The 12908-nt window shown below is 36.4% G+C and overlaps 1 protein-coding gene across 2 annotated transcripts in view; it reads left to right on the forward strand.

The window, feature by feature from the left end:
• The window catches only part of LOC122809624 (cytochrome P450 2J6-like), a 673826-nt gene that overhangs the window by 560349 nt on the left and 100569 nt on the right, over nt 1-12908 (forward strand). For both annotated transcript variants that reach the window (XM_044081258.1, XM_044081257.1), the window contains exon 7: nt 8449-8636. In XM_044081258.1, the coding sequence (XP_043937193.1) occupies nt 8449-8636 (188 nt within the window). The remainder of the gene's footprint in view (nt 1-8448; nt 8637-12908) is intronic.

A 12908-nucleotide genomic window follows, 5' to 3' on the forward strand; every position in this document is an offset into this window, starting at 1 on the left:
CTAAAACTACATAGAGATTAAATTCTTTATGCCATAACTTGTTAAGACACTGTTGTAGTGAGAACAGTGAGTGTCATAAATGATGAATAACTGGGCACATAGCAAACATATACCACACATTCACAAAAAGAAGACAAGCACATTTGTAGCACAGTGAGCAAGCAGTAGGTTGCATCTTCTGTACATGCTTAGGGTTATAAAAGAGTATTGGCTCAACTACTGTGTAAGAATCTGCAAAATGAAAGGGTGATCTAAATGTAGAATATCTGTAGATGATGTCATTTTCATCCTCCAAACATTTGCTCCATGCTACCAATTTTGGAATAGGTCAAAAGGCTTCTGGAACTTTATAGATGTCTGCCAATCAACAGATACCCTTTTCAAATTTGCATCATGGAAAGAACAGGATATCATTCGCAAAGTCATAGTTCCATAGCCTCCAGGGAGAGGTTAATCTGCAAAAAAAAAAAAACCTTACTTGAATACATGACTATAACTCTATGGGTCTAAAGAAAAAGTGACCTTTAATGTATAGAATGCATGGATTAATCTATACCTTAAAATGTAGAAACAGTAAAAAATCACTCTTTTTAACTGCAGAAGTAGTGAGTGCTCCTTGCTGAAACACATTTACATGTAAAATAGATGAGGAAAAACACATACAAGTTCTTATGAATGTCAGTAAAGACAGCCTGCAATGTTCACAGTGCCTGCAGAGTTGATCAGTTGGCATGGACTTCAAAATCATCAGCTGATAAACTGTAATACAGTGGCAACTAGGTCCTGCACTGAGGTATCCTTTAATGCTTCCCAAATTCTGTCACTTTCAGACACTGCATCCACCATACTCCTTTCATCTCTCTCAAAACAGACATATAGCTACCATCCGTCTGTATGATTGTATAAATCAGACTGGCTGCTAACATATATGAAGGAAGATGCAGGAATCTAGTACATATTAGTCTTCAGTACAGAATATGGGAGCTCCATTAGCTTAGGCCTCAGTGCTGCTCACAATATTAACCCATTTAGACTGCAACAAAAAAGATGGGGCCAGAGAGGCAGTATGTCTTAGGTACAGTGTTAACATAACTATGTTAATAACAATCATCACCTGTTTATGTTCAAACAGTCAGAGCCCACTGACCCATCAGTACTGAAACTTCAGAAGGAACCTTCTCATAATTTATTTTACTTGTAACCATCTCCTAGCTTATAGAATAGGTCACAATGTATATCATTTTGTCAAATAGCTTAAAAGTGTAAGAAACCTTCATCCATTCCAAAAGTAAAAACATCACAGATTATGCCACATTATCTTGACAGTTAACCTTGTATCCCAAATTATCCTAGCATTGCCAGTATATCCAGAAAGATAATCAATGAAGTTTCTTGGCAAATAAATATATAGCACACATAAAGTGTCAAGAATGTCCTAGCTCTTCTTCAGTTCCCAATGTCATCTGAGCCATGAGAGGATCCAGCATCACAACAAAAAAAATGGATAATGAGAACCATGACTCTTACCCCACCCATTTGAAAAAGAGATGAAACATAAGTACATAATGTAACAAATGATTTGCAAAACAATATCTGACTTCTCAACAAATCTACATACCCTCGAAGAAAGTCAAACATATCTAAAATCTCCAAGCGAGCAGATCCACATAATGTGTTTTAATGCCGTCATGTTTTGCTTGTACGTACTAATAATGAATAGTCCCACAAATTTGCAGCTCACCTTTGTTCCTTCTAATATTATTTCTGTTAGTTTGGCTAACCCATATAGACATATTGACTGGGGTGTTCCAAAACTGGAGTTTCTGTCTTGTTTGTCCACCAGCTTATACCAATATGTTAATCAGCATTTAGGAATGCTGCTGCAATATCCACAGGATCATTCCAATATGTTAGTCAGCATTTAGGCATACTGCTGCTGCTGCATCTACAGACTCATACCAATATGTTAATCAGCATTTAGACATACTGCTGCTGCAGCATCCATAGGCTCATACCAATATGTTAATCAGCATTTAGACATACTGCTGCTGCAGCATCCATAGGCTCATACCAATATGTTAATCAGCATTTAGGCATACTGCTGCTGCAGCATCCACAGGTTCATACCAGTGTGTTAATCAGCATTTAGGCATACTGCTGCTGCTGCATCTACAGACTCATACCAATATGTTAATCAGCATTTAGACATACTGCTGCTGCAGCATCCATAGGCTCATACCAATATGTTAATCAGCATTTAGGCATACTGCTGCTGCAGCATCCACAGGTTCATACCAGTGTGTTAATCAGCATTTAGGGATACTGCTGCTGCAGCATCCACAGGTTCATACCAGTATGTTAATCAGCATTTAGGGATACTGCTGCTGCAGCATCCACAGGCTTATATCAATATGTTAATCAGCATTTATGCATACTGCTGCTGCAGCATCCACAGGCTCATAGCAATATGTTAATCACATTTAGGCATACTGCTGCAGCATCCACAGGTTCATACCAGTATGTTAATCAGCATTTAGGCATACTGCTGCTGCAGCATCCACAGGTTCATACCAGTGTGTTAATCAGCATTTAGGGATACTGCTGCTGCAGCATCCACAGGCTTATACCAATATTTTAATCAACATTTATGCATACTGCTGCTGCAGCATCCACAGGCTCATAGCAATATGTTAATCACATTTAGGCATACTGCTGCAGCATCCACAGGTTCATACCAATATGTTAATCAACATTCAGGCATACGTCTCCTGTAGCATCCCCTTAGGATAAAGGAGGAAGAGCAGGAGACTGGAAGCATCACTTAATTGTGTTCTGCAGCAATTCGGCCATATGCATTGGGGTTACCTGAAAAAATAATCTGGTTAATTATCAGGTCCAGGGGCATTACTAAGCTTAAGATCCTGTATAAGTTAAAAAAGAACCATAGCAAGTAAAGAACAGAACCCCTCCTTTTGTGACCCCCAAAAGTGCATTTATGGCAGATGTACCAACTCAAGATATCCTCATAAGACTCATTAACTTAAAAGTGTTGATGGTGAGCATGGTCATTCCAAATGAGGTCAAAGCACTGAAATAATTGTATGATTGCCTTGGACAGGCTTAGCAGTGATCTGGTGCTTAAAAATAAAGTAACATGATAGCATCCATTTAGTTTTACATTACATGAAATGTCTTACTTGCCCTATCTAATCACATAATATTAAGTCTTAATTCTCTCAGAAGCCACCATAGCCATATGCTCAAGATCATACAGCATACTGTATTATACACCCACAATCAAGCTTCTTGATTCTGTTTTATCATGTTACTATTTAAATTATTAGACAAGCATCATGGGAACTCATGGGAACAGCTGGAGATACATATTATCCCGCTGCCTAATGTTTATCACTCCCCGAGCCTATGATTACCATTCACACCTAACAAAACACTTACAACTATCCCACCAGATATGAGGTAGAGCAATAGTTGAAAGATGGAATTCTGTGATACCTCCAAATTGTTCAGCAGCTATGGAGGAAATGTCTCAAGCAGATACAAAATGCAGGAGACAACCACACCACAGTGTGGATGCAACAGTCCCAAGACTGACTACCTCAGTTTCCAAAAACAATAATTGGAAAATGAGTAGAGACTTACAGCAAATGACCTTACACCATTTGCAATAGAACTAGAGAGATATAAGAATTGTGTATGTAAAAATGAGCCTGATAGAACCAGAAATATATAAATAAAGAGGACCTAAATTCCAAAAATAGCTCTACGTTAGTATGTTATGGTACATTAATAAATAAATAGTTTTACCCTTTTAGTCTTCAGTCAAGAATAACACTTAGGATATGCAAAGTACTGTTTTTTTCCATACACAGTGCTGGGAGACTGCCTTTACAAAATTTCAGATCAGTCTCAAAGAACAAAGGAAAACTTCATATTTTATGGCCTTTCTTATCAATTTCATGCATATAGAATTCTGACATTACATAGTTTTTAACAAATCAATGTATTTTAAAATAGTATATGCTCTTGAGATCTTCACTTATAGCTTCACGTGAACACTTGACAATATACTTTTTTTAAAACATAGACCATCTGTGTAAGAATCTTATCCTTTGACCTTATTAAATTCAGTACCAGTATGTATGCACTATCTCAGACATCCTTTCAATGACTCATCCCCCAGCCTGAGAAAGCCAGAGTTTACAAAAGATTCTGGACACATTGTTTTTCTTTATTTCCTCCATTGACATTCTTAAACCTGACTCTTTTAAACATAGTAACATTCATTAACTCCTTCAGCACTTAATTTGCCTTCAGTTATCTGTCAGTACACTATAATTTGCTAATAAAGAGAATGCAGTTATAAGGCATTTGAAATATAAAAATACAACTTATGTAAAACGATATTTTGCATAATCATGGATCTATTTTACCTTTTGATTTTAACATAAACATATTATAAGCATTTTATTTGACTCATTTCTGAAGAAATTGCAAGTTAATAAGCATTTTGTGAAGAATAATCATGAGACAGCACATTTTCCATAACAGTAGTATCAAACATGTAATACATTTTTTTTTAATCCCTAGCTGGGGGTTGAAGAGATTAATAGCTTGTGTCACAAGTAAGAACTATAATGCAAACATGTTGAATGGTTACCCACTCTCATAACAATGTCACCCTCCACAAAATCTAGTAAAAAAATAAAAACTGTACATGTCATCTTTAAACTCAGGTCATTAATAAATACTAACAAAAGTCACAAGCCAACTATTCCTCCACACCTCAGCAGCCAGCCTTGTACTGTCCCTCAAGACTAACATTAATAACCTGAAGCTGTGCATTTGAGCTGTATTCCAAGATAACCACCTCTATTCACTTCCTTACCATAGAAGTTTAAACTTGTACATTGTATTCTCTAATACTCACTTTGATATCTTTAGATGCCAATGAGTTTGTCTCCTGCAATAGTACTTCATGGTAAAAACTTAAATGTTGAAATAGCCCCAAATACTTGATAATTTGATAGGTCTATAAGAAACTTTGACTTTATATCTAAATACAATTAAAATACAAATGATACATGCAGTAATGTCAAATTAGTTTTCATAATCTGATATAAACGTCTACAGATGATGTATGCAGTAATGTCAAATTAGTTTTCATAATCTGACATAAACTTTTGAAATGCATAATGGTCCAATCATACAAACTCGCTAGTTCAAAGTATAGCACTTTTGAAAATTAACTAAGTTACTCTGAAAACAATACATTTAACTGGCTGGAATTATGAACAAAGAAGAGGCAACTTGGTCATTATTCTTGTGGGAAGTAAGCCAATTGCAATCTGTATGAGATTGAAGGACAGAGTGGGTATGACTATTGTAGGGGGACATTTAAAGAATTGCATCTGTGCAACATTAGAAGAAAGAGTTGAAATGGATGTGCTAAACAGGAAGAATAGAGGAAGTATATATATATATATATATATATATATATATATATATATATATATATATATATATATATATACACACATTGATACTTGCAGTTCCAATATGTTACTGTTTTCTGAGCATAATATATATATATATATATATATATATATATATACTTATACCCCCCTCGCCCCCGATGTGGGGGGTGGTGCCCCCTTACTATATATACTAACTCCAGGGTCACACTACAGTGTGGAAAAGGCGATAAATAACTTTCAGTGAAATGTGTTTCAGTGAATTGAGTTTTCAGTGAATTGTGCTTTCAGTGATTTGTGTTCAGTCATTTGTGTTTCAGTGAAATGTGCATTCAGTGAAATGTCCTAGACCCAAATGTATATATATATATATATATATATATATATATATGGTTCCCTATCAGAAGCCTGAAACACTATAAGCCTGAAAATCAAAATCCTGAAAACTATAGACTGAAAATTCAAAATCCTGAAATTCAAAATCCTGAAAACACAAAATGGACATACTGACATCATTGTGGCTTTGCTATTGTTAGCCCTGTGGTGTTGGGTCATGCGTTGGGTTCAGGTAAGTGTGCGGTTGGTTTTATGTTAGGGTTAGGGGCGGTTTAAGTGAGTTAGGGTTAGGGCACAGGTTAGGCATGTATGCAATAGTGACAAATATTGGGGTTAGGGGTGGTTTAAGTGAGTTAGGGTTAGGGCGCGGGTCAGTTGAGTGTGCGATAGTGACGGACCTTAGGGTTAGGGTTAGGGTCAGGGTCAGTTGGTAGATATTAGTGTCTTTATAGTGACATATTAGCATTATTTGTGTTTTCAGGATTTTGGGCTTTCAGGATTTTGAATTTTCAGTCTATAGTTTTCAGGATTTTGATTTTCAGGCTTATAGTGTTTCAGGCTTCTGATAGGGAACCATATATATATATATATATATATATATATATATATATATATATATATATATATATACACACACACATCTATAAATATATATATATATATATATATATATATATATATATATATATATATATATATATATATATATATATATATATATATATATATATATATATATATATATATATATATATATATATATATATATATATATATATATATATATATATATATATATATGGATCTAGGACATTTCACTGAATGCACATTTTACTGAATGTCAAATTAGTGTACACTTTTCACTGAAAGCTCAATTCACTGAAAACTCAATTCACTGAAACACATTTCACTGAAAGTTATATATGGCCTTTTCCCCACTGTAGTGCAACCCTGGAGTTAGTATATATAGTAAGGGGGGTGGGGGGCACCGCACCCCACATCAGGGGGTGTGGGAGGCATAGTCCCCCACATATTTTAAATATTTTAAACTATATACATAGATACTTGCAATTCCAATATATTACTCTTTTCCGAACATAATATATACTTAAAATATGTGAGGGGGCGACCCCCCGATGTGGGGGGCAGTGCGCCCTCACCCCCCCTTACTATATATACTAACTCCAGGGTCACACTACAGTGGGGAAAATGCCATATATAACGTTCAGTGAAATGTGTTTCAGTGAAATGAGTTTTTCAGTGAATTGTGCTTTCAGTGATTTGTGTTCAGTCATTTGAGTTTCAGTGAAATGTGCATTCAGTGAAATGTCCTAGACCCATATATATATATATATATATATATATATATATATATAGATAGATAGATAGATAGATATCAAGGAGGGCTGCTTGCTTTTGGAGGTCGATCCTTTCCCCTGGGGGACTGGGAGACAGGATGTTAACACAAAGGCAGTGAGTTGCTACTAGTCTTAGAAAGTAGATGGTAGGTACAGAGAAGAAAAGTCCAAACCTGATTTTGGGGAATATGGTGGTGAGGTGTGTGGTCTTTACAAATGACATATGGGATTTCTTCTGCAGAAGTGAGGGGGATGACATCTCTTAATATAAGATAGGAAGAAAAGTGAAATGTATCTCATGGCAAGAGGCAGGTTCAATGTGTGAAATGGAGAGTGAGTGTAAGGAGTTGTAGTTTATAGGCTTCCATGTGAACAAACAGAGGCAAGACCAGGCATGAGGGTCTATTTTTATGTCCATCTCCCAGCCTGAGGGAAATTTCTGTTGTGATCCCTGGGGACATTTGGTTTATAGCATTCTATTTTGGGAAAGAATAAGTTGTTTAGAAAGTCTATATTATCAAAATTATAAGTATACCAAAAAGGGATTGTGCGCACATTTTAATAGGTGCCTATGTATGAAACTGATGCTTAAGCAAGATTAACTAACTTACTCTGAGGATGTGGGACCTTGGAAATGGTTATATTTAATAGGGGGTTGTAGAGAGTAGGAGGGTTGATCAAAATGCAATAGAAATGTGCATCACTCTTTTTCAGTCATTCTATCATAATAATGCCCATTTCCAAGTAAAGCCTGCAGAACAGAATACAGTATTCCAAGACAGTCCTGAGCACTGACTGGCAGAATATGAGAATTACATCATTGTCCATGGATTCTATTTCTCTGACAGTGATTCCTAACGTTCTGTTAGACTTGGATGCTGACTTTTTATTTTGTGCTAGGTGGTTCATAATTGCCATTATCAGCTTGACTATTTATTTTTCCTTTTCTGACTGCTTGAATGGTATCCCCACAATATGCACTTCATTCCTAGCTTGTTGTATGCCCAAGTGTAGCACCACTTGCCCTCAGTCTGCATTTCAGACCGGCCTTATTACAAGTGTAGTAGTCCATAGTTTTACACTTTTCCCTTATCTACCACCTCTCCTGCCATCTAGTAACCATTATTCTCATTACTGCACTAACTGTGGACTGTGCTGAGTGAGTACCTTGACATGTAATGAAGGAGGAAATGAAAAGAAAAAAATAACATTGAGTACTTTATGAGCAATTAAATGTATGCATTGTGCTGTTCCTTCTGCAGAAAAGTGCTATGAAGAAATCAAATTCATTGCTAATAATAAGGAGTTTGTGTCTTATGGTGACAGACTAAGGATGCCTTATACACATGCTGTTGTTCACGAAATCCAGCTTTTTGGAAATATAATTCCTCTTGCCCTTCCTCATGGTGTTTCAGAAGATATATCATTTAGAGGATATCTCATTCCTCAGGTAAGTTATTACTTCCTATCAGCTTAATATTTATTTTAACATTATCTTTTTTGTCTATTATATATATATATATATATATATATATATATATATATATATATGTGTGTGTGTGTGTGTGTGTGTGTGTGTGTGTGTGTGTGTGTGTGTGTGTGTGTGTACTGATGGGCCCCATCATATGTGAACATAGATTGCAAAAAGATGCACAGTTTAACTTTCATGACTTTTATTACTACAAATTGATGTCATTCTCATAATTAACTCACTGCAGCACAGATTATACTAATGAAAGTGTAAAATATCAGTCTGCTGACTTGATATGTGTAGATCACAAACCACAAAAAATTATCTTTTTAATTATGTCAGCAGCTTATTGGAAGGCCTGAACTTGAGTTCTGAATATCAGAGAAATCAACTGTAATTCTAACAATATAACATCAGCATGCGAATGTTGCTGTTGCACATTAGAAGTTGTTTTTTTTTTTCCAGGGAGCAAGCCCAGGACCCTTCAGAGTTTGGAGAAAATGTGGTCTATAAAGAAAACGACCCCCTCTGCATTTACACTTGTGTTTTACTATTGTTCTTGGATAAACATATAGATAGACATTTATTGTATAACAGAATTATGGGCCTGAAATACTGGAAAATTTAAATGTATTTCTTTTACATTTGTTGACCAGGATAGTCTGACTGGATACTTGTCCATTTTCAGCGGAGGCCCGGGGAGAAAAGCTCCATACATACATATGGAAAAATTGTTACATTAATCAAGTTAAAGCATTGTTACAGATACAATACATAGGATAAATGTAATTAATTCTTTCATATGTAAGTCTGATTTGTTATAGAGTAACAATTAGGAAGCAATGTACGTGTGGCCAAAAGACCTCTTTAGCACATGTTTATATTGCCAGAGTTAGTCAAGATTAGAGCAAGGACATAGCCATTGCCTTTTAAAGTACTGTTTTAGATTTTATTTTTTTGAATTGGGTTAGAATGGGTTCTGAAGTAAGCTCGGCAGGAAGTGAGTTCCATATTTTACCAACAGTGTTGGCATATAGAGTCTCAGATGAGTTGTTGCTTTTGATGGTTTGGACTAGTAATTTGTTGGATGAGTGAAGTGTCTTGAAGATGCTGTAAGGGGTGATTAGTTTTGTAAATATGGGTATGTTTTCAGGTAAGTAGAGAATTTTATATGCTACTATTAGCTGATTGTACTGAAGATGGATAGGCAATTCTAGTCACTCTAGATTATTTAGGTTCAGACAGTGGTGTGTTCTGTATGCTGATCCAGTGGCAGATCTAGCAATATGATTAAAGCAGCTAGATAGTTTATTAAGGTCAGACTTACTCAAGTTTGTGAAGAGAGGAGATGCATAAACGAGGGTGGAAAGTAGATGTGTACAGGCAATTACTGTACTAGCTAGTGGAGTGAGGAAAGGTTTGATCTTGTATAGTGAGCCAAGTTTTTTATTAACTTTTTTAATAGTTTGATTAATATGCATATCAAACTTGAGGTTATTATCAACTGTTACAACTAAGAGTTTGGTACAGGGATCTGGGACAATGGCAGTGCCATTGTTAGATTTTATAGTAAAGGTTGGAGTGGAAGCTTTATGAATGGGGGAGAAAAGCAGTAGCTTCATTTTGTTAGGATTTAATAGGAGACATCAATTACAGAGCCAATTTTCAACAGTATTAAAACATTTTGGGATAGAGTCTGCAGACTTAAAGGTGACAGAGCAAATCAAAGTGAAGTCATCTGCATATTGAATGCAGGTGGCTGTTGGGATAACTATGTACAGGACATTAATAAAGATAGAAAATAGTAGGGGTCCTAATATAGAACCCTGACGGACCCCAGGGGTGATACGTAGAAGGGAAGATAGTTTGTTCTGCCATAGTACAGCCTGTTGTCTACCACTCAGATAAGATTTGAACCACTGGCTAGCCTGGACGTCTAGGGGAATAGTTTTAAGTTTGTGTATGAGTAGTTGGTGGTTGACCATGTCGAAGGCTTTGAAGATATCAAGAAAGAGGGCAGAAGAAAGCTGATTGTTGCTTCGGTTTTAATTAATAACATTGGAGAAGGAGAGGAGGGACATGGTTGTACTGTGGAATGGTCTAAAACCATGCTGTGAGTTAGCCAGGAGATTGTGCTGAATGTAATGGCTCAGGAGTTGTTTATGGATGCACTTCTCCATAATCTTAGCCAGGGGTGACAAAATAGCTATAGGTCTGTAATTTGACAGTTCAGTGAAACTGCCTCCTTTGTGGAGTGGAATAACATGGGATGTCTTCCAGGTGGAGGGAATAGTGGCTACCGATATAGTTCTATTTATCAGGATAGAGATCGGGGATCGGGTATGCTATGGCATCCACAGGTTTTTGTAGATACTCATCTGGGAGGACATCTGCTGCAAGGGTGGTAGGTTTTAGTTTACTGATTAAGGCATGGAGAAGTGGTGTGGATACTGGTTAAAAGTTAAAGGGAAGTTGAGAAGTAGGCGTGACAGCATTAGGACTTGGACAACTGGGAGATAGTTGGTTTGCTAGTGACTGGATAGTTTCTGTGAAGAAACTATTAAAGGAATTGGCAACATCTTCCGAAGGTTTTTGGATGGTAGCCGAGGGGGTAGGAGGTGTGCATTGCCCTGGATGAATAAGTTTATTTATGCCTGCCCAAAACTTTTGCAGATTGTTTTGATGCTTCTGTTGTAAATGGCAGTAAAAGTATTTTTTTTTACCTAGGGTGGTAGATTTTTTAGTGTTGTTCCTTAGTTGTCTAAATCTAAGTTGATCTAAGGGGGATTTTTGTGGTACACCATGTGGCCCAAGCTTTGTTTCTAAGTAAGATAATTTGTCTGGTTTCTTTTGAAAGCCATGGAGCAACTTTTGCTTTAGTTCTTATAGAACGTGCAGGTGCATGGGTATCAAGGATGGCTAGCAATTTGATGTTGAAATATAATACAGCTTCTTCAAGTGGTAGATGTTTTAGGACTGCCCAATGACATGCTTTGAGCTCATTTTGGAAATTAGCGGTGTTAATGTTTTTGTTGTCTCTAATTGTTTTGTAAGTAGGTTGGTGGGGGATGTCAGTCTTATGCCTGATTATATAGGTAAGAAAAAGGTCACTTATGTCTTCAGGTCAGGTACAGGCCCTATACATGTGGGGATGGCTATTAATGAGTATCCAGTCTAGGATACTATCTTTGTTGTTAGGTTTACTGATTCTAGTAGGGGAGGAGATGATCTGAGTAAATCCATATAGATTTACTTGGATGGTCAGAGATTCTGGAACAAATATTCCAGTCGATGTTGAAATCTCCTAGAACAATGGTTTCTCGAGGATAGTTACTAGACAGCCAAGACAGGATATCTTCTAGGGTGTTTGTGTTATTACCTGGGGGAATGTAGACACAGGCTATGTTAATACTTTTGTTTTTATTAATTTGAAGCTTGGTAATGAGAATTTCAGCATTATCAACACGGGGCGGTTGTGTGGAATCAGAGGTCACATCTAGAGTAGTTTTGTATAGTTCAGCTACCCCTCCTCCCTAGTGATACTGTAGTATGTTATAACCTGGGGTAAAACCTCATTATCTGCCATTGATGGTTTTAGCCAGGTTAGAGTAAGACAAAGTATATCTGGGGAATGTGGATCTTAGAGTGCATGCAGGTGGTGGACCTTATTATTTAAGCTTCTAATATTTAGGTGACTGACTAGGAGTGAGTTTGAAGGTCTATTTAAAGTTCGTAAGTTAGTGTAATTAAACTGATTATATACGTCTGTGACATAATAATGAAACATAAAAAAGTAGTATATTTTTAAATAAAGCAATCACTTTTTATTGTGTAGTTTAACATTTTATCCTATATCTGTTCATTTTAACAGAGCTTTACTACCCTTTTTCTGTTGAAATGCACTAATTAACTAAATGAAATCCAGTTTGCTGCAAGGTCACAGTTAATGCTAAGCATCACCAGTCTGTTTAAATGTTCTTGTCCCATCATTGATCTGTGATGGCTTTTAATTTGCCTCAATAGGCTAAAGCTGCATTCAGCTGAAGCCACAGAGGAAGGCAGAGTTAAAAATATGCACAGTACAATAGTGATGTTTGGAATCACACTTGTTAGTCCAAGTTCCAAAATCTCCTGCAGCAGTTCCTTCGGTTTGCATTCTGCTTGCAGTTGGTTGAATAAATTAATTTCAGGAATACAAGCTCCTTGTAGAGCTCTATTGAAATATCTCTTTTGTACTTTTGACAAAACCAC

The sequence above is a fragment of the Protopterus annectens genome, chromosome 8.part0, assembly GCF_019279795.1.
Source record: "Protopterus annectens isolate FY-2018-M chromosome 8.part0, PAN1.0, whole genome shotgun sequence".
NCBI classification, from domain to species: Eukaryota; Metazoa; Chordata; order Ceratodontiformes; family Protopteridae; genus Protopterus; species Protopterus annectens.